The 23,316-nt window shown below is 43.1% G+C and overlaps 1 protein-coding gene across 1 annotated transcript in view; it reads right to left on the bottom strand.

Moving 5' to 3' along the window:
- DENND6A (DENN domain containing 6A) overlaps positions 1-22,521 on the bottom strand; it is a 57,469-nt gene extending 34,948 nt beyond the window's left edge. The window contains exons 1-8 of the mRNA XM_006130928.4: positions 22,212-22,521; positions 16,710-16,748; positions 16,586-16,628; positions 10,973-11,085; positions 8,942-9,022; positions 5,039-5,144; positions 3,392-3,471; positions 1,724-1,786 (exon numbers count right to left, since the gene is read on the bottom strand). Coding sequence (XP_006130990.2) covers positions 1,724-1,786; positions 3,392-3,471; positions 5,039-5,144; positions 8,942-9,022; positions 10,973-11,085; positions 16,586-16,628; positions 16,710-16,748; positions 22,212-22,391 — 705 coding nt within the window. The 5' untranslated portion in view covers positions 22,392-22,521. The remainder of the gene's footprint in view (positions 1-1,723; positions 1,787-3,391; positions 3,472-5,038; positions 5,145-8,941; positions 9,023-10,972; positions 11,086-16,585; positions 16,629-16,709; positions 16,749-22,211) is intronic.
- Positions 22,522-23,316: the final 795 nt, after the last annotated feature.

Below are 23,316 nucleotides of genomic sequence, written 5' to 3'. Positions count from 1 at the left end.
CACACATCTACACCAGCCTTTTCATCACTGGACCCAACTACATCAGCTTCCAAATCAGAGGCTCATTTAACTACACATCCACGAATGTGGTCTATGCCATCAAATGACAACAATGCTCCACTGCTATGTATATTGGCCAAACTGGACAGTCTCTACGGGAAAGAATTAATGGACACAAATCAGATATCTGAAAAGGCAACACACAAAAACCTGTAGGAGAACACTTTAATCTACCTGGACACTCATTAATGGATCTCCAAGTCGCCATTTTGTTTCAGGCAAATTCCACAGGCCAAATATATAGAGAAGGATTGGAACTTAACTTAGTTTACAAGTTTAATTCTTATGCAAATGGTATGAATAAGGACATCAGCTGGCTTGCACATTACCTTCCACATCCTATAACTTAACCTACCAACCAAACAATGGAGGTGCTAATGGTTCTTATCACCCTCTTGTAACTATTTAGTCTTTAAGGTGCTACTAGACTATTTGTTGTTTTGTAAGTCTTCCCTGTTACGGACTAACTAGGCGACTCCTCTGAAGCTTATCTACTCACCGTCTCTTTTTCTTCTTCCTTCCCTCCTTTTTTCCCCCGCTCCTTTTCCTTCTCCCCTCTCCCCTTCCCTTATTTATTCTTGGATCTCGACTTCTAACATTCCTGTCATCTAAAGAAGTGGGCTGTGCCCACAAAAGCTCATGATACCATCTACATGTTTTGTTAGTCTTTAAGGTGCTACTAGTCTAAAGTTGCCGATGACTTGGCACTTCTTTCTCACACTCATCGGCATATGCAAGATAAAACAGATAAATTAAATAAATATAGCTCACAAGTTGGCCTTAAGATAAACCCGAAGTCAGAAGTCATGACTCTGAACACTATAACACAAACCCCCATCAAGATCAACAACAATGATCTTCCCTTTACTGATAGATTTGTATATTTGGGTAGTATCATCACCCCAGATGGTGGAAGTAAGTAAGACATTCAGAATAGACTGAGTAAAGCACGAAATGCCTTTATCAGTATGAATAACATCTGGAAATCCTCAAAGTACAGCGTGCGCACTAACCTGAAACTATACAACAGCTGTGTTCTTCCAGTGCTTCTCTATGGAGCAGAATGTTGGCGCATGATACAACGAGACCTTACTAAATTGTCTACATTCCATACCAAGAATCTTAGAAGAATAATCAGGATATTTTGGCCAAATAAAATTTCCAACGAAGACCTACTGTCTCAGTGTAAACAAGAAGACATGGCCACTATAATTATGAAAAGACGCTGGCGATGGATAGATCATGTGTTACGAAGAGAAGACGGATCTATTACGAAAATTGCACTCCACTGGAAACCAGATGGGAAGAGAAAGAGAGGAAGACCAAAAACAACCTGGCGCCGAACGGTAGAACAAGAATTAAAAGACCATCATCACACTTGGGGAACAACAGGCGCTTTGGCCTGCGACCGACAGAAGTGGAAGGACTTTGTTGCTGCCCTATGCGCCATTGGCGTAACGGGCAGTAAGTAAGTAAGTAGTCTAAAGTTTTTCCTGCTTTCACTTATTAATCCAAAAAAGCCAGAATACTGATATGTTGGGTCTATCAGCATCAAAATGATACAATTTGCACATCTAGAATACAGCAAGATATGAATACATTAAAACAGAAAGATATAGGCTTTTTCTCACTGGTCTGTAGCATAAAAATATCTGATATCTACCTGGTGTGTGAACTGTATTATTTGGGTTGTTCCAGGCTTGTCATGACATGTTGGAATCCGTACCTTGAAAGAAAAAGAATAAGTAATTAGTTCTCCTTATACCCAATTCAATTTAAGCTTAGAATACGAAGTAGGGGACAACATGTTAAGATTGCCTGACATATCCTATTAGCTGCTTATATTCTTTTTAGATGCTTATAACCATCTTTTTAGCTGCTTATAACCTTTCCAAATTTTAGCTATTTGGCCTGAAGTTTTCCATGCAATCTATCTGCCTCAGGTTGAACTTTTTGGAAAAAAATTAATAAGAGTGTACCACTTCAGGGCAATAATTATTTCCTCCTGACAATACTGAAAATCTAGCTAGAGACCAGAGATCATGGCTACAAGAATTATATTAATATTAAATTGCTAAACATTTTTTAAAATAAGAGCATAATTGTTTTAATAAGGATTTTTTATATTAAAATGAAAGTTTCAACTTGTCTCTAGTAAAACAGAAAAACGCGAGTGCTCAGAATCTGAGACATTTTAGAAGTTAGAAAGAAATATTATAAATAGATTTTATACTTTTCAGTTTAAAATGGCAGTTACCACTTAGAATAGGTCTCCCAAAACCTCAGACTCCTTCATACACACTGAAACAGCTAGCAATTGCCAAAGCATAGCGGGGGCAAAGAAGCCAAGATACAGCTGAAAATGTCAGCAGCAGCCTTCCTCACTTTCCAACTAACCAAGTGTCAAAAAAGTCATTACAAGGAAACAGAATGGTCTCATATCTGAGAATTAAATATTGAGAATTCAGAAAAACAGAAAAGATCTCAAAACAAGGAAGATCTAACACTTGCCAATCAGAAGTTAAAATAAAAACAGGACTCTGCTTTACTAGTAAAAATAGGTTATTCTTCCAGAATAGACTCACATAGATCTCCATCTTTGGGAATGCACAGGCTTCTGGCCACAAGCCTAGACTCATTTGCTAACAGTAATTCTGAAGTCAAACTCGTCATCCATGAAATCCATTCAAGGCTATGAAGGAATGTAGCTCCCAAATATTTCATCTCCTCTCCCCATCCAATTACTATAGTTGTTTATGGCTTAATTTAATATGTACTAGCTTTTTATTTTTTTCCCCCCAATATTAATGCTAGTAATAGTTTTTAAGCTGCTTAATGTCCTGGACTTCCAGGCCCCACATACTGACTGACTTGGAAATTATTTGTAAAATAATGTAAAATTACTAGGACAAGCCAGATTTTCCTCTAAATTGACATCAATTTATCTCCACTGACTTGAATGGTGTTACATTCATGTAGTAGAAAATTTACCCCTAAATATTTTCACATTTTCTTTAATGTACCAGTATCTGTTGGCACATCAATGGAATCACTATGAAACCTTCTGGGAAAGTATACTCTGGAGGAAAGGTGGAAAAGCGGTTAGCTAGCTGCTGAGGATTGGAATTTTGTTCTGGAACATTTGTTTTGAACCTCTATATAAAATCTTAGTGACAGAGCAGATATTTATAAATTGTACTTATGTTTTCAAAGGACTCCAGGAAATTTAAACTGGATTCTCCCAATCTTAACTCTCAAAACAAGGCAGAATACATTGAATATATACAGTAAATAGGGGAGGGGGAAATGTGGTAAAATGACACAGATTTACCTTCATTACAATGCCCATAATAGGCAAATTTAGTGTTTTCCCTGGGACTGGTGTTGGCCAATGATCAACATCACTACAAACTGAAAAACAGAGCCAAAGAGGTCAAGTTTGTTGCGTGTCTAGTTTATATACGCTCTACTTCAAGAAATGCAAATTACTTTGACACATATTAAAAATGTAAGTCTTAAATTAACATTTGTTCCCAACACCATCACTCCCCTGAGATTTTTTTCACTTAGTCATCTACTTTGCTTCATATTCTGAAGACATCTTATTGCATACCATATATACCATTGAACTCGTCTGTTATCCTAATATAATGTATTGCAAATCATTCACTGGTCCAGTAAGAAAATATCACATTGTCTTCTGTCTCTTTTATTTACATTAAAGTAGCAGACATAAGCTGCAGTTAGGATCAGGACCCACTGTGTTAGATAAGTACAACTACATATCAAGAGAGTAAAAGGAACACATAGTTATATAAACCAGCTATGATCACAATTTGCAATTAAGTTTTTAAAGATAAACAAGAAATATTAATGATATGCTAATGATCAAGTCACCTGTCTAGAAACAGGTTTCCTAGAATGTGTAGTTATGAATGGTGTTCACTAGTTCAACAGGTGCTAGCTTTAAGCACAGAAGAAAAAGTTGGTTTGAGGTCAAAGGTTGGATACAATAAAACCTTACTAATATGCTCTTCAATAAATTGCAAATCCCCACTGAAAGTTGATTCCTAAGACCTGGCCCATTTATGGCACTTAATGAAACTCTAAGATAGTTAGGAGTCACTTACTCGTAAGCTGTTGCTTCTGGGAGATGGAGACAAGCCCAGATTCTTAGTGTCCCTATATCATTAACTCCTGATGATCCAGTGGGCGTAAGAAAGCCATTAAAATACCACTACCTCCTCCACCTACTCTTCCTTCTCATCAACAAAAGCTTGAGAGCCATTATAGCTTTCTCTGTGACAGGTGAATCCAATTTGCAAGGAAAACAAATTAAGGATGCTGCCAACTACCTGTACTGAGCAGGCAGTCCCCATACTGAGAACATAGACTTTTATCTCTTTTTAATGGAGAGTTCTACACTATCCTTGGAAGGACTCAGGTTCTACCATATTATAATCTTCTAGATAATAAATCTTCAACTCAATTTTTAGAAGTTTAACAGCACATCTAGATGGAAAATACATGTATGCTACAATATTTTTTCCTGTTACCAAGTACAAAATGTCATCAGTATTTAGAAATTCCATACAACAAATTGAGCTCTCTTTTATTACGGATGTAAGAGCGTAGCTGTTTAAACAGGTAACTGATAAGCTCATTCTTATCAGTTACCCGGATGGCTACATGCAGCTCCTGGGGAGCCACCTGCTGCCCTGCACTGCTACCACCAATACAGAAGTAGCAGCGCGGGGTGGCAGGCAACACGCATGGGGAGCTGGCTTAAAAGTCAGCTCCTGGCATGCACTGGCTCCCAGGAAGTTGGCTGCTGCTCTGCACGTAAACATGTAACCACTAACCGCTGAAAATGTCAGTCGATTAATTGATGACATGCATTTTAATGGTTAATCAATTACATACATTAACATCCCTGTCTTATGAACTTTTCCAAAACAATAAATTAGTATTAACTAACCTGCTTCCAGGAAAGAGTCATTCTTTACAAAATATTCTGGTGCTATGTGCCTAAGCACAGTGTGGAAAAGATGGATATAAGGTAGTTTGCTGATGAGAACCAAGGACTGGAATAAAGAAAGCAGCAAAATAATCCATGATTAAATTTCTGAATCTGCCCCAAAAGTAACAAGCATTAAAAACACCCTCAATCATTTAGCAACAAGTGTGAGTTTTCAACCCAATTTGTAACTACAAGAAACCACAAACAAATCGGTAAACACCAGCAGCTACCAATGTATTGCTTCAATTGTGACATAGTCAAACCAGAGGGCTGCCAGAGAGCGGAAAAAGGCAGCCTTAGAAGGGTAAAAAGCCAACGCCCCCATTAATTAGAAGTGGGTTATTGCAGGTCAAGCAGGAGCAATTGACAAGAGGTTGTCTCGGGCAGATTATAATCAGATGGGACAGGGCTATCTTGGACAACTTAGGGTCATCTGATTGCACTTCAGGCCTGCCTGAGACCTTTTAAAACAGCAGTTCCCAACCACCTGTCCATGAACCACTGGCTTCTGGGCCACTGCTGCTCTGAGGGCCAGGACTTGGAAACACTGTCCAGTGCTCCCCCTCCCACCACAGCTGTTGGGAGAGGCGTGTCCTGCCCTACCTCTTCGCCAACCATCGCCACAGCGGGGTCTCCTCCTGGATATGGTTTGCTGCATGACATGAGGTCTGTGTGGAGCCCAGCAAGGCCCTTTCCGCAGAGTGGTTCAGGGAAAGGTCACATGGGCAACGCCGCACAGCAACGGCTCACTCACGCCACAGCCAGGAACAGCGCGGGGGAGAAATGAGGTGAGTGGGGTCATGCTGGCAGCCAGGGTGAAACACAGGTGGCCCAAGGCCCACGTGCAGGCAAGCTGCCACAGGACAAGCTGCCCATGCTGAGGAGAAGGCCGGAGCCACATCACTGGCCCTGAAGGCAGCGAGTGCAGATCCCGGCCCCTCCAGGCCACATCATGAAGGGCTAACAGGGGCCTTCCCGGCCACCCTGCCTATGCCCTGCCCTGGCCATTTGCGGAGCCCAAAGAGCTGCTGGGTCTGACATGGACCCAGAGTCTGCACGGGCTGGTGGGAGTGGCCCAGGACTGATGGTGCGTTTCTCCTGCACAGCACTGCCACCAGGGGCCGCAGCTGGGCAAATGCTGAGCCATTAATCCCTGTGCAACTGCCCCCACGCACTGGGACCTGCCACTTTCTGCCCAAGTAGCCACATGGGTCACTCCAAGCAGCCTCCTTCCCCTCCCAGCTCTCCGTGTCCAGCCCTTGGACTGCTGAATTGTGGACTGTCTTAAAGGGTGGGGAGCTGACACGGGGGGGGGGGGGGGGGAGGGGGCACTGAAGGTGGGACTAGTAATGGGGGAGCTACAGGGACAGGACTGACACTGGGGGCCTCTGGGAATGGGGCTAATATTGGGGACTGGCACTAGGGGGGTTGGGTGCAGTGGGGCTCTGGAAACAAGAAGCTGGCACTAGGGGGTTTGGTGGTGGTGGGTTCTAAACCTTAGGGGGCAGGAGGTGACAGCTGAAGTTGGCTGTTCTGGTAGCAGCTCTGGGGGCTGGGGCTTTTAGCGGACCGGTAACATTTTATTTGGATATTCATTATTTGAATAGTGAATACGCAAATAAAATGTTACCAGTCTGCCAAAAGTTTGTGAATAGGTTTGCCAGTCTGTGGTATTAAAAAGGTTGGGAACCACTGTTTTAAAAGCCTCCCCTGTAGGATGGAGGGAGAAGGACAGAAAGGTATGCAGAAACACCAATAGCTATGGAGTTACAGACAGGGTAATGAAAAGCTCCAGAAGAAGCTGGGCTCCCTTCCCCAGGGAAAGATTACTAGCCCAACTCCCTACTAAGGGAAAGGTTGACTGCCCAGACACAGCAGCCAGTGAGGTGTTTACCTGAGGCCCTTCTCGCCAAGGGGAAAAGTGCAAAGTTTGGCAAGGGAAAGAGGGATCCTTGCCACACAATATAGTGTAGTTTTGCTTGGGGATTTGAGTGACTAGTTGACTGTCTGATAAGCATATGTTTATTGGATAATCAACTCGGACTACTCACTTCCCACCCCCACCAGTCACTGCCTCTATCAGAGAAAGGCAGCAAGGTGGGGACCAGGAGCTGCTGCTGGGGGTAGCCAGCTTGAAAGCTGGTTCCCCCCAGCACCGTCTCTGTGGGCAAGGAGACAGAGGGGCAGCAGAGAACTGGCAGTGCTTCCGCCTTTGAAATGTAGTAAGAGCAAGGCTCTTGCTACATTTCAAAAACAGAAGTGCCAGGGCAGCAGGGCATGAGTGGGGGACTCAAGCAGTCCCCCACTGGCCCTTTGTGCCCTGCTTCTGAAATGTATGAGAGCCTCAGAGGGGGCTCTTGTACATTTCAAAACCAAAGTGCGCACAGGGAGCATGAGGCCAGTGGGGGACTCAAGCAGCCTTTGTGGTTCTTGTACATTTCAAAAGCAGGGAGCACAGGGCCAGCGGGGGACTTCTTGACTCCCCTCCTCCCCCAATAAGGGCGGAGGTGCCCTTATTGACTAATCGAATAGTCAATGCGAATTGCATTGACTATTCCATTAGTTGATTAATCTAAATTTAACACCCTTAGTTTTGCTTTGAAAAACAAGTGGCATGGTGGGATTGTGCATAATACAAAAGCTTCTGCGTTGAGCTTGCTCAGTTAATGTAAGTGAACAGGTGGCTTTAATTACAGCCTAACCTGTAGTTCAATCAAGAAACTCAAAAGACAAACTGAGGTCTTTCTAGCATATGCATCATCACAATAATTTATACTCTAAGCCAAATTCTGTCCTCAGTTATACTTACACAAGATTCTAGTAACAATAAAATTTGGATATACAATTGGAATTTGGTTAACAATTCTGTTGATTAGATACAACCCAGAATAAATTCAGCTAATTCTTCCGGAGTTTTGTTGGCTTTGCAGAACTAACAAAACTGAAAAGTAGTTACAAACTTCTTTGTCAAAGAAGTACACAAATACTACATAAGACCATAAGACGTACTGAATAAAGTGTTTTTAAAAATAAAAACAAAAATGAGCATTTTTCAGAGTAGAACCACAACAGCACTGGTTCACACATACACAACTTTTCACCTTTCAGATACAGGAACCTATAAAAGATCTAGATCAGAACCAATAATGGGAAGACAAAAGATCACTTGCTAGAGACATAAATGTAAGAAGAAACTTAAAAAGGAGTCTATCCAATAACAGAGCTGATGTGTTTCTGACTGTAAGAATGAGTACTATTAGGGTTGAAACTATGTTCCAAACAGTTCCAAAATCATTAAGCGCAGTCTTCTCAGAACAGTGCTCTGCAACCATTTACCAACAAGGTAACTTAATTCCACCATAGAGAGAGGACAGGAATTGTATTTATAAAATTTCTGGAAACCACCTAGTCTGAGTTAATTTTCTAGTATGGCTTCTTCACATGGTAATCTTCATCAGCTGAACAGTACAAGTCTTGTTCCCCTCAGTAATCAGAGTATCAGAAATCGATTTCTCTGATCGTATAAACTAAATATAACCCCCCCCCCCAATTTGCTATTGTAATTTTTCTTCTGTACAATGAAATACTTTTACTAAAAGCTGTGGTGGAAAATATACATGCAGACTATATAAAATAATGACTTATGAATAACATTTATAATAGTACGAATACTATGAATGCCCTACAATTTTTTGCAGTTACAGTTAAATGGTAGGTAAGTTATAGTTCTTTTCTGAAGCGCCTATGTGCTCAGAAGTATATAGAAAAGCATGAGACATTGTTTCTCCCTTATTAAGCGTCAAGTGTAATGGCCTCTGGAATTGATGCGGTACATATTTGTCTATTAAGACATTTGATTACCTTCTGGAAGTAGCCTCTTTTTAATGTTTTGTCTCGAACTTGTCTAAAATATACATAGCCATAGTAATATGCAGGGTCCATCTGTTAAAAAAAAATCTATTTAATAATTTCAAAGTAAAGACTGTTTCCTATTTTTTAATATTCTAGGTGTTATTTAAAACAATGCTTCTTTCATTTATATATATATACACACATATATAAAAAATAAGTAAGGACAATGTGCTATCCTCTTCCCTGGAACTAAACATTCTACAACTGATTGAAACAAAAAAGCTGTAGCACTAACTGAACTCACTGTTTATTATACTTGCTGTTTGTATTCTCCCAGAAATTTTCTGCAATGAGACTTAGTGTCCCCTAAAAACCACTATCAGAAAGTCAAATATCATGCTGGAAGTCAACTCCTCAACAGTTGGGTATGGATTAGCAATAAGAAAAAAATAACACCTGTACTAAAATCTTCAAGATGAGAGCTATACTACATAACTTAAAGTTTAACAGTAAACTCAAAATCATCTACTGATCTAAGAAAAAAAGTGTTTAAAATTTGTCAGTTGACAACACAGATTATCTTCAATACTCAACACAAGAGCACACATTAAAAGGTTCATCTAAAACATTCCCAAAGCATTAAGAAAAAGAATGCACACTTAAAAACAAGCCTATTTTAAACACAAAATATTTAAACCATTCCCATCCATCCCAAAACCCAAGAATTCACAATCTTTTCCACCTATATTTATCAATGAAGGCCTGAGTTCAGGATTATCTATTTCCCAGGAATGTTAAAATGTATTTACATGCGGGTGGCAAATGGAGCCGGTGCTTTTAATCTGGCTCCCCATGTGCACCAGCTCCCACTTGCCTACCTCCCCTATCCTGCACTGCTGCCTCTGATACAGAGGCACCAGCATGGGGGTCAGATGGCTCTGTGGGAGACAGTGCTCGTGAGGGGCCTGCATGTAACCATGAGGGTTAACAGATAAGCCTAAACTCATCATTAACTATATATGTTCACATCTCTAGTATTTTCTGTGAAATAGACAATGATAATTAGTTTTGTAAAGGAATTTGGAAAGTGCAGCTTTTATTTAGGTGATGCCATCAACAGCTGAAAGAAAAACAGAACTCTGAATTCACATCTTGGAAAGTAAAAAGTATTTTTATTTTTCATTAAAAAAAGGAGCAATAATTTATTCAGGACCATGGATTGGATTACTTCTTATCTTTAAAGGTTAGACCCCCCTGGTTCACCACGCTCAGGACCTGACTGGTCCCAGACAAGGGAGCTTGCTGGACCAGGGAAGGTCTGGGAGTGGGGGGGCACCCGTCTCCCTGCTGGGTTCCTTTCCCCAGCCTCCTGGAGAGCTGCGGCTGCCCCTGCATCCTTGCAGCTGCCCTGCTGCCCCTATCAGGCACCACAGCAGTTCTGCTGGAGCACCCATCACGGCCTCATAGCAATCCCAAAGGAGCTCCCACTGACTACAGGCTCAGGTTTCCCACAAGCTCCGCTTTCCAAACCCTCCCCGCTTCCACTTCCCTGCCCTGCCAGCTGTGGGCTCTGCTGCCCCGCTGGCCGATTCCACTCCAAGCCGGCAGGGCTCTCGAGTCCTGCAATATACGTGGTCCTGCTGGACCATGGATGTTGCCAGACCAGAGGGTCCCGTACCACAACCTGTAGTTTTCAGTGTTACCCATAGAGTATATCTGGTCAGAGAAATTTCCCTTTACCACGCCACTTATCTAGCAATGAATAGCATATATACAGAAAAAGTACTTAATAAAAGTCAAGTATTCTAGTAGTTTTCCCAAGTCAATTACCATCTGGTAATGGCATGCAACAAAAGAAGGAGTTTGATGAATATTTCTCTTTTGAAAATATTTCTTAATCAACTTCTCTGAATTAAATTGTCATTATGACACCAGCACCAAAAATTCAGATCAGAGTTAGGGTACCTGTGCTAAATTTTAAGTGTACTTCTGAACTTTGTTTTAAAATTGTGATATATTTCCTTTTAGTGTGTTTCCAACCTTTAAGGAAATTGGTAAGTCTCTTTCCAGCTGGTCCAGCATACAATGCAGTGAGAGCCTCCTACCAGAAGACTGCCGGAATCTAAAACAAAACTGTGTGTCTCCAAGACAACCTATGTCAAAAAGAAAGGAAAAAAAAGGAAATAATGGTATCTTAATTTCAACAGACTTTAATTGAAGGTTTGTCTACACAAGGATGTTACATCAGAGTAACTTCAGTTTTTTTGCCTTGCAGTGCTTTGAGCCCACATGCACCATTTTTATTTTTCTTCAGGTGAACTATTTGTTGTTTTCGGCCACATAAAATAATCCTTCTTGCAAAATACCCTAAATACCCTCTCCAGCTTTCCATAATATTCAGAAAGTCTCCCTGCCACCTGCTCCTGCACTTTGTCCGAGGTAGCTTTCCTTGCTCTTAGATGTTGTGCAATATTTACCAAGTACTTATCACATAAGCCTAAGCATTTATATAATTATAACCGCTGAAAATTTCAGTGGTTATGTGCGGGGGAGCAGGACAGGCAGCTCCTGCCTGTCACCCTCCACTGCTGCCTCTGTGGGAGCCAGTACACATGAGGAGCTAGCTTAAAAGCCACCTCCCCCCTGAATCTCTGAAGATTTTAGCATCATGGATCTTTCCCAACAATACTACATGAAGACAGTGACCTTCACAGTGGAAAAACTAGGCTTTGTAGCACCATGGAAAAAAACCCCTTTCCTATTGATAAAAGTCTTGGGCCTGGTGTGGCAGTGGTCACCTCAAAGAATAGTAACACAGGCCCCATCTATAGCCAGATGGAGTTCAGGAGCGCCATTGATACAATGCCACATACATATATTGTGATTCTTATGACTTAGCACAGTAGCATTATCATAACAACATTATACAACTCATGGCAACATAAAAGCGATTAGGCTACTGACCACTAGCACTGAGGCATGGTGAGCTTCCACATGGTGATGGAAACATGCCTCTATAAGCTGAGGATAACTCCTGTTTTGGAGTTCCACCACTGCAACTTTAGAGTGAGCACCACCCTAGGGATGTTAAAATAAGGTTAATTTACTAATCGAATAGTCAATAAAAATTCTATCAATTACTCGATTAGTTGATAAACAGCCCAGCTCAGTCCTGGCTTGCACAGAGTCCAGGACAAAACCCCGCTGTGGCACGGCAATTTAAAACACAGCAGGAGCCGGTGGGCAGGCTGCTTGACTCATATTGCCTTGTAAATTGCAGAGCTGCTGTGCAGTTTGATTCTGGACCCAGAGCAAACCAGGACTGAGTCGGGCTGCTTGCCCAGCCAGAGAAGCCTCTATCCGTGGCAAGCCTGGGACCCCCCATGGGAAAGGGCTGCTGCTTGAACAGCCTTCCATCCCCTCCCCCACCCACCAGCGCTGCTGCCTCTGACAGATTAAAATCAGAGATGACGCTGGGGGAAAACAGCTTTTAAGCCGGCTCTGGCTCTCCCCATTGCTGTCTCTGATACAGAGGCAGCGGCCGGGGCGGAGGAGGGAGAGGGGAGGGGAAAGGAGAAAATGCAAGTACTCAACTTGATGAACTGATAAGCCCATTGTCGTCTAGTTGACTACTCACTTACATCCCTACACCACACAGGTATCTAGGAAAGCAGCATTTTTACATCTTGAAGTTTAATGGCCTCAGAGTATGTCTACACTTCAGAGTTTTGTCAGAAAAACAGCTGTTTTTCTGACAAAACCTGAATTATGTTCACATTGTAATTGTGTTCTTCCAAAAGTAAATCAAAAGGATAGAGGGGGTTTTCCGGCATTGGTAATCCTCTTTTTAAGAGGAAGAAGCCTTTTTCTGAAAAAGCTGTTTCGGAAAAAGGCGTGTGTGGACAGGGAAGAGGGAGTTCTTTCAAAAGAAGAGGAAAGAGGAAAAAGCTCAGGTGCCCTGGTGGCCACTCCATCCATAGCAATCACAGCTTAAATGCGAGATAGCGTCCATTCAGTGTGGACGCTATCTTTCAAAAAAGCAGACCACTTTCTTGATGTGCTTGTGTGTGTGGACGCTCTCTTTTGGAAAAAGGTTTTTCGGAAGATCTCTTCCAAAAAAAGTCTGCAGTCGACATATAGCCTCAGTCATCCCAGTTCTGAGTCATTAGCCTCTCCTATCAGTCAGTAGTGCTCAGTCGAATGAAGCTACTCTGGATAAATGTCTATAAAGGTAACTGTTCCGCTTGTAGACATATTGCTGGGGAACACATAGCAATTCACAGATGCCTAGCTAAATCCATTTAATTGCACAACTACCAATGTATATAAATCACCCTGTTCTTATTAATGACAATTAAAATTGTGGCAGCATGACCTGTTTCCTGAGAGCAGTTCAAAATGATGCTAGCAAAATATGGAGGAAGCGTGTGGGAAGGGGACAGGCAGGATGCCGAAGCTGTCTCTCTCCTCAGTGGGCCCGTACTCACCACGGAGAGAGGATGCTCCATGGGATGGTGGAGCAGCCTCTGCTCATGGGGAATTCAAGCCCCGTGAGAACAGGGGCTGCTGCTGCCCTGAGCTGATGTCTCTGTATCAGAGGCAGCAGCACAGGGCAGCAGGTAGGAGCTGGTCTGCACCGGGAGCCAGTTTTTAAACCAGCTCCCGTTGTGGACCATATCCTGCTTGACAGCCTGCGTTGATCCCTCCGATACACAGGCAGAAGCATGAGGTGGCAGGGGGCTCCCCTGGAGTGGGGCCAGGAATGCACTGGCTACTTACTGGCCCCACCCCTGGCAACCATCAGATAATCGTATGACCGCTAAGAATTGGTGCGGTTACATAATTATTAAATTAAACTATATCTAACATCTCTATGTCCATTGAAGTTTATTTAATATCTTTAACGATGTCTTAAATCAATTTCTGATTCTGGTTGTTAAAAGAAAAATAGACCAGTTAAATTAATTAGCACAGAAATTAATAATAGAAATGCTGTACAAAAGTAAGACAAAAGGCAAAGTGGGCAGCACAATTATGTTTCTCCTCCAGCCTCACCAGCATCTGCTTCAATAATTTTGAAAGACCAAATAGGAGGCAGTTCTGCATAACAAATTAAGAAAAAAAATCATACAGTCTCTCCCCGAGTTATGAACGAGTTACGGACCAAACACTTGGCCATAACTTGATTTGTTCGTAACTCGGACCCCATTGAGTTACATAGCAACTGCGCTGTTCGTAAGTGCGGGTCGCGTTCATAACTTGGGAACCGCCTTTACAACCGCTCCATGGGAGCTTTGGTTGTAAATGCGAACGGTTGTAACTCGACTGTTCGCAACTCGGGGACCGGCTGTATTTTGCTCTGAAAGTCATCACACTACAAAAAGTCTATCTACATTAAATTGTAAAAAGGAAAAGAAACTTGTCAGCTGATTACTTCTCATCAAAATTCATTGTCCTGAGGCTTGACAAATTCTATGTCTTCTATTACTTTCAGAGCCATGAAGGCCTGATAGACTATTACTCTTGATTCAGCTACAAGCTAACAACCTCCTTCCAAATTTGTTCTTATATTGCATTAAGCTTTTCTTCTCAGATTTAAAGCCTTATTAAAATATTTAAAAAGGCCAAATGCAGAATACTCTACTTAGGAAGGTATAATCAGTTACACACATACAACATGGGAAGTGCCTGTCTAGGAAAGAGTACTTCAGAAGGTAGGTAGTAGGGGATGTGTGTGTGAGAGAGAGAGAGAGAGAGAGAGAGAGACACATACACATACACACACACACACACAGAGAGATGGTAGACCACAAGCTAAATATGAATTAATAGTGTAATACTGTGGCAAGAAAGCCAACATAATTCTGGGATACATTAGCAGGAGTTCTGTAAGTAGTACACAAGAAGCAATTATTTATCTCTAATGATTAGGCCTCAATTATACTGTGTCCAACTCTGTGCGCCACATTTCAGAAAAGATGTGGACATATTGGAAAAAGTCCAGAGAAGAGCAAGAAGAGCAACAAAAATAATTCAAGGTGTAAGAAACATGACCTGTGAGGCAAGGTTGAAGGAATTGGTTTGTTTAGCCTGGAAAAGAGAAGACTAGAAGAGACATGATAATAGCTTTTGCAGGTAATCCCAGAAAAACCCGCCAGTCTAGACATACCCATACCTTTCCACAGTTCTTCCCCCCCCCCCCCCCACCCGCTTTAGAACGTAAATTCTTCAAGGTAGGCACAAATGAGAAGACTGAATCCCTAACTCAGATTATGTACTATTGTAATTCAACTAAACAACAACAACATATGCAACACTAAAATTTCTCTCTCGCTCACTGTGTGAAGCCTCATTTTCAGAAACAATATATGGTGAAATATTTTATAGTCAGGTGGTTTACTAGTCTTCACATTTAATTCACATTTTGTATACTCTAGAATCTTGTATTCTACAATGCATAGAACATGCAAAATCTAAAATAGAGCATAAAATGGTGGCAAGACTCTTCTGATTCACTGTTAGCTGGCAGCATAAAATTGACTGAAATTCTATTGATTCATTGTGCCAGATATGTGATTAATTCCATCAGCGCCTCTCACCCTTTCCAGAGTATGCCTATGTCTACATTACTGCGGGAAGTTGACCTAAGGCACTCAATTCCAATGTTTTACAAGGAGGAGGAAGAAAATTATTCTCTTTAACCTCTTGATGATAGGACAAGAAACAATGGGCTTAAATTGCAGCTAGGGAAGTTTAAGTTGGGCATTAGGAAAAACATCCTGTCAGGGTGGTTAAGCAATGGAATAAATTGCTGAGGGAGGCTGTGGAATCTCCACCACTGAAGACTGTTAAGATCAGGTTAGACAAATACCTGTCAGGAATAGTCTAGATCACTGGTCTTGAAGCTTTTCATGCCCACGATAATTTTTTTAATTCAAGTGCAACCCAGGATCAACCCTGTCCCATCCCTTCCCCTCTGTTCCCATTACTCTGTCTCACTGGGGTTTGGGAGGGAGTGCAGGTTCTGAGCTAAGGCCAATGGGGTTTGCCCTGTGGGATGAGGCTCCGGGGCTGACCCTGGAGCAGGGGGCTGGAGTACAGGCTTTGGGAAAGGGACTGAGTGCAGGAGGGGGCATGGCTACAGAAGGGGTCAGAGCTGGAGCAAGAGGGCATTCTACTTCTAGACATGCTTTTAAAACAATCAAACAGATCTTTAACAACACAGAAGCATTTTATTTAATTATTTCTCTCCAATACTCCCTAGTAACCTAACAATTTTACCCCGTGCCTCAGTTCCCCCAGATGTATAATGCACTGATTTCATAAGTTATATTAGGAGGTTTAGTCAGTGTCTGTAAAATGCTCTGAAACCATCAGGTGGAAAGAACTAGAGAAAAGCAAATGTTTCTCCAGTTAACATTCCTAATATTTCAATTACACATAATATACTGGGTTTCCCAGGGTTTATCACAATACAAATAACATCTAAATTTTAATATTCTAAATTAGGGAGGATAATTAGGGAGGGACAACATTCCCTTTAATACACATTTATTCTAAGTTACTGCTATTTACTGGCAAATTTAACTCTTAGTTTAGTTTGATTTGCAAATAGAACACAGATTTTAGATTATTAAAAAAAGAAGCATTTACCTGAATTGGAATCTGGAAAAGACAAATAGCAAATACTGGTTTTCTAAAAGGAAAAAAAACAGTTATATTTCCTGACATACACAATTTAAAAAGTGACATACTATGTATATGATATAACTCTTACCTCTTTATCTGTAAGTTTCGAATGTTGAGGATATATTACCTACAAAAAAAAAAGGTATTTTGTTTGAAAACAGGATAGATAACTGTAGACTGAAATAAGTCCATCTTTTAAAAAGCTGCTATGATTCAGTACTCACTGACTTGTCAATGTCTATCCTACTCTCAGTACATGGCAGCAAAATCACATTTCATAACTCTATCCTTTTTTCATCACTCTTCAAAAATCAGTGCTCTTTCCTAGTCAGTCTTCATTATCACAGCTGCTAGTTATATAATAAACTTGTCTTCTCAATGAGTCAGTGTAAAAACCTTACTGGTGCAAAAAAAGTAAGTTTCCTGTCTCTCCCCCACATCTGGAAAAAAGTGTATAAATTGAATGAATAAATATGGTGGCTAGTTAGAGTATATTTGTTAAGAATCAGTGTTCACTCCAGGCTACATCATCCCTTCACTAGTTAACAGTCAAAACAACTTCCCACTGCAGCCACTTGAAGTGGTTACAAAATCTGTGGTGAAGAAACAACTGAAGAGACACAAAGTACAGAGTTGGCTTTTGACAAACACACAACTCACTCCTCATATTCCCTTTCACCAATATGACATCCTGTATGAATTGTTTTGTGGAAGCTACCTGAAGAAATAAGGCAGGTATGTTCAGAAGTTTAACACACTTTAGATGGAATCGTGACCCCAGAGAAGTCAATACAAAGACTTCCATAAATGGAGATCGAGATTTTACTCTAAATTAACATTCAAATTGTATTTACAGAGAGCAACAGGACAAAGTATTTTATATTTATATAAACCCAGTATCTTAAAAGATTTATCTTGAGGTAATTAGAAACACATACAAAAACTGCTTTAAAATGTTACATTTGCAAAGGCTTCTTTCATGGGTGATGTTACATTTGCAAAGGCTTCTTTCATGGGTGATACAGACAACAGAATTTCTTGCACAGCCTTCAACACAGTCATAACACTGCCAGGTCTACATTAAGATAATGACTGGGATCAAATCTCATTCCTCAGGACTTCAGCCAATTGCCTGTAGTGGTCAGGAAATATTTCCCCCTGATGTACAGCCATTGCTGTATGTATTATAAAGGTGGTTTTTACCTTCTTATGAAGCATCAGAAATCAGCACTTCTAGGTGGTTCTAAAAATCCTTTTTATATCTGTCTAGCTAGTGAATCTTGCCCATGCTCAAGGTCATATTGATAGCCAAATACAGGGTCAGGAAGGAATTCTTTCCCAGGTCAGGTTGGCACAGATATTGCAGTTTTTACCCCTTACCATGGTTTATATGCTTGGAGCAGCTCAGAATCTCCCAGCCAATTCCATGCTTCTGTAGGGGCCTCAGACATTAGTAGTACCTTACTTTTTCCTATTCTCTGCCTGTTGGACACAATTTAGTCTTCTGAGGACTGAAGTGCTTTAGTTTAAATAAAGTCTCTGCTTTTAGCGTATCTGAGTGAAATGCCTCTGATATACTGGAGGTCAGACTAAATGATCCAATATTTTCTTCAGGCCTTAAATTCTATGGAATTATGAGACAAGCTCTTAAAAATCAGGAAGTATCATAATCAAGGTTGTTCCTGCAACTTTAATTTTACAGTTTTTAATTACAGTAGGGGGCTACAGCCCCCTCTCGATACTCTTGCCAACCACCTCTCTCTGGCAGCTTTCAGGGCCAGAAAGTGTCAGAGCTATGAAAGCATGATGACATCATTCTGTCGCCTGGCAGGAAAAACTTGTAAACTTATATATATATATATATATGAGAGAGAGAGAGAGAGATTATGTATTAATTTTTTCATGGTGGAAACTTACCACCATCCTAGGACAGGAGTATGAAACCTAGCTTAATAATAAAGATGATAAACTTCATATTATTAATACTAGTCAGTGACAAAGATGAAGACGTATTCTTGATCTTTTAATTCCCAGACCAGTGTACCCACACTTGGCCAAAGGAAATTTTGATGAGGGAGGCTGCTGCCACCATTTTGTTATATCCCTCAGAGTTTCTGGGCTATGTGGCCTCTAGAATGATGCAGGAGGCTCAATCAGCTTGAGAGATATACAACAGAGGGACACTTCAGTAAATTAAGGGACATGTTGAACAAGTGCTACAGTACATATACAAATAGCAAATGTCTACAGCTTGTAAGGCAGGGGTGGGGAACATAAGGACCAGGAATCACATACAGCCCCTGGTTTGCCTGGATCTGGTCCCTGAGGCTTAGGGTCACCCCCAGCCTTAGGAAACTCTTGCTGGCACTCCAGCCTCCCCTTCCCTCCCCCCGCTGCCTCCCCACAGTCCCCAGCCTGACTCGTTTTTCTGTGGGTCAGCAGCCTCCCACTCAAAAAAGATTCCTCGTCCCTGTTGTAAAGTGACCAAGTCTTCAGGAATTTTCAGTAACATCAGAAGATACCTGACCAACCTTAAGATCAGCCTCCTGACAAACTTTACATTCCTAGCACCCTATGATTTGGAACAGTGCTGTTTCAGATAAAAGAACTACAGGCAGTCCCCGACTTATGCGGATCCGACTTATGTCGGATCCGCACTTACGAACGGAGCTTTCTCCCCCGGAAGTCGGGGCGAGAAAGCCCCGTTCGTAAGCTGCTCCGGTGCCCCTGGTCTGCTGGAGACCGTCTCCAGCAGACCAGGGGCACCGGGCGGGTTCCCGCGCTTCTGAGGCTTTGCCAGAGCAAAGCCTCAGAAGCGCGGGAACCGCTGCAGCTGCCCCTTGAGACCCGGTGCCTGTGGTCTGCTGGGGACGGTCCCCAGCAGACCACAGGCACCCGGACTGAAGCCGCAGCCGCGGGGGGTCCCGCGCCTCTGAGGCTTTGCTCTGGCAAAGCCTCAGAGGCGCGGGACCCCCCGCGGCTGCGGCTTCAGTCCGGGTGCCTGTGGTCTGCTGGGGGCCGTCCCCAGCAGACCACAGGCACCCAGACTGAAGCCACAGCCGTGGCGGGGTCCCTCGCCTCTGAGGCTTTGCCAGAGCAAAGCCTCAGAGGCGCGGCACCCCGCTGCCGCTGCGGCTCTGCTCCCCGTGTCCCTGGTCTGCTGGGGGGGGGGCGCAGCTAGTGTGCTACCCCCCCCCAGCAGACCAGGCTTTTGTTTTGGACTCTGGGGCAGAGCAGCTGGGGCGCTGCCGATTGGTCCTGCAGCGCCCGTGGGCACTACTGGACCAACCCGGCAGCACCCCAGCTGCTCTGCCCCAGGTCCTGATTCAGCCGCTGCTGGTCAGTTTCAGCAGCGGCTGAATCAGGACGTCTGGGGCAGAGCAGATGGGGTGCTGCTGGGTTGGTCCAGTAGCACCCCAGCTGCTCTGCCCCAGGCGTCCCCAAGTCAGCTTCTGCTGAAACTGACCAGCGCTGACTACAGGAAGCCCGAGGCAGAGTTGCTCTGCCCCAGGCTTCCTGGAATCAGCTGCTGATCAGTTTCAGCAGCAGCTGACTTGGGGATGCCTGGGGTTCTTAAGTTGATTCTGTATGTAAGTCAGAACTGGCGGTCAGTTTCAGCAGTGTCTGAATCTGGACGCCAGTTCCGACTTACATACAGATTCAACTTAAGAACAAACCTACAGTCCCTATCTTGTACGTAACCCAGGGACTGCCTGTACAAGAAATCTTAACTTTGGAAAACCAATCCATTTTCCCTAGCTTTGTTTTCAGAAAAAACTTAACTTGTTTTGATCATGTTTTCCAAAAATTTCAAGAGAAGACAGGCAAAGATTAATTATGAAAAAGTTCAGCCCAAGCAATTAACCCTTTTAAAGAACTCAGTTCAATTGGAAACAGTGGCTGTATAATGAGAGTGTTGTTGCAGCAATTACATTAAGGTTGCTCAAATGCCATCTTTAACAAATGAAGTCCTGTTATTATAACTCTGACACCATACACGATTTTCTCTTTCCACAGAAGGGAATAAGTTACCCTCCATTGAAATCCAGTTTGGTTTTTTAAACTGAATTTTTAACACTCATATAGTTAAAATAGTAACATTCAACCTACTTATATTTCCCTTGCATTTTCAGTTGGAGACTTTATACTTTATTCATAAATAAAGGCAATGAAAAGTGATTTGAAAATAGTGGATACTGGAAACAACTAAACTGTATAGGCTGTCAGAAAAGAAAAATATGTAAGAAACCCTTACTGAATACTTGACAAATTTGCAGTTTTCTATATATACATGGTACTGTATTGCTCTTTCCTTAGTAAGAGTTTCAAGACAGAAGTACAGATTTGTGTTAATTCCAGTTAAGAGAAAAAAAGTATTCACTTTGTAATTTCCATATATTTTGATATCTCATAGGGGAGAAAGGTACCTGTACTTGGTTACTCAAGTACAGGTAACTCAAAAGTCTTAAACTCAAAGCCTGCAAACAATTCATTTTTAAATTAATGCCTCCACAGAAATGTATGGGATTGTTTGTGGGGCAAAAGTTAACCACATGCATAAGTATTTGCCAAACACGGCCCACTGTGAATTCTCCTCACAGCAGAGGAAAGCTAAAACTTCAGTCATGTGTTGCAAACAAATTTATTTATCCTTGTTGTTAGTTGTATATTATAACATTAACTGAAGCAATTTTAAATGTAATTGACTTACCACTAATTATTCTGTTCACGTTTCTCTTTGATATAATAAAGAAAAGCCACTAAGTCTGTTTCAAATTTATTAAGACCTGCAACAGGTCTGAGTGTCAGAAACTTAAGAATATACACTTGTGATCTGGACGAGATTGAGAAGATAGTCTACACTCAGACTGTTATAATACATCTTTTAAACTTTTAACATCTAGAAACCACAAGAATTATACTATTAGAGAAATGCAAAAACCACACTCATCTCGGATCAAAACGACAACCCTTCAGAATAATTAACTGAGGTTTTACCAGCGATTTGAAGCTAATTAATTCTATTTCATTTACCTTGGAGTTTGCCTGCCTTTTATTTCCAAACATAAAGGGCCCCAGTCAACTTAAAAACTAGTTGTTTGAAGACCACGAATTTGAAGTAGTTCCATGTATCGCCTTTACCTCCGAGTCAAGTTTTCTGATTTTATGCAATCTTTTTTAAGTTCCCTCTGTTGCTTTGTGACACAAATAATAAGGGAAGTGCCGGGCACGGGGAAAGCGAGAGTGAAATGGACTCTACACAAAGTGCGGTCCAAAGCCCAGACCAAAAACATCTCGGACTCGGAGCACAGGCACAAAGGCTCCCCTCCAGCGTACCTGCAGGGGCCGACAGGTGGGGCGCCTTGGTGCAGAATGAGAGTCTCAGGCGGTGGCATCTCCCCGGCAAGGAGCAAAGCGGCACCCGGACCATTCCCCTCCTCAAAGCCAAGCGCGGGGCGATCCTGGTGTCAGCGCGGCAGAATCTCCCAGCGGCGAAGGCGGGAGACCGAACCCAGCCCCGCCGAATGGGGAGAGGGGTCCCAAGTCCCACCCCAACCCATTGTGGCCTCTTCCCGGCCGCGTCGCTCACCTCCACGGCCTGGCCCAGCTCCAAGTCGAAGCCCACCACGCACACGCAGTGCAGCCAGGCCGAGAAACGGTCCCAGGGCAGCAGCGACAGGCACCGGCCCGGCGCATCCTCGTCCGCCTCACAGGGACTCCGCGAGGCCGCGCTGAGGGCGCCGCTCTGGCTCGGCTCTCGCACCGACATGACCCTGCCGGGGCTCGGCAGCTCTTGCCACCGCCGAGCCGGCTCCGCCTCCCGCGGCCTGCAAACAGACAGGGGGAGGGCGCCAGGGCAGAGCGAGAATCACGTGACACTCTACGCGCGCCGTCCTCCGCGAGGAGCCCGAGACGACTAAAGGGAAAGAAGCGGTCCAAAGCCGCCGCCGAGCGGGGGTGGAGGGGGGGAGTTTCCGAAGCTGCTGTCCGCATTGTGTGAGGAGGAGCATGAGTGCTGGAAGTAGGAGTGCAGGGGCGCTGCGGCACCCCCTGGCTTGAAGAGATTTGCGTCATATGCAGGGTTTACAATTTGGCTCAGTGGCTCTCAGCACCATCTCTGCTCACATTATTCCAGCATCCCTGAGGAGGCGGAGAAAGGGGCCAAGCAGCCACTGGGGATGGAACTCAGTTGCCTGCAGGCCCTGAAGTTTGGCTGCCTGTTGCCTTGCCAGCTGTGGCCCCACACACAGGGGAAAGCTGCCTGACCCGCTATAACAGCTGTGATCCCCCATTTAGCCATCTAAATACCTGGGGTACAAGGGTCCTGAGATCAGTTTAGTGATGCAAGAAGATTTTAACTCTTACTGGTATGGTACTGAGCCTGCACTCCCTCATAAAAATGATCTGTTACTAGAGCCTGAACAGATAAACATTTATAACTGCGGATATGGATAGTTGCAGTTACAAAACCATATTTACTACTTTGGCACAGGGCTCTCCCAGGAACTGCACTGTCAAAGCAAGCAGAACAGGGGGTGTTGTCCCCAGAGCTAGTGGCCTAGGTCAGCACCTTCTCTGGCATAGCTATACCGCCCCCTAGTGCATCCTCAGCACTACTACACAGCTGCATCTTCTATTGGGTTTGTACAGGCTCGGTGGAAGACAGGGCCAGGGGTTGGTACAACTGTGCCTGA

The sequence above is a fragment of the Pelodiscus sinensis genome, chromosome 11, assembly GCF_049634645.1.
Source record: "Pelodiscus sinensis isolate JC-2024 chromosome 11, ASM4963464v1, whole genome shotgun sequence".
Classification (NCBI taxonomy): domain Eukaryota; kingdom Metazoa; phylum Chordata; order Testudines; family Trionychidae; genus Pelodiscus; species Pelodiscus sinensis.
The sequence above is the reverse complement of the archived record's forward strand: the minus strand, read 5'-3'. Positions and strand labels throughout refer to the sequence as shown.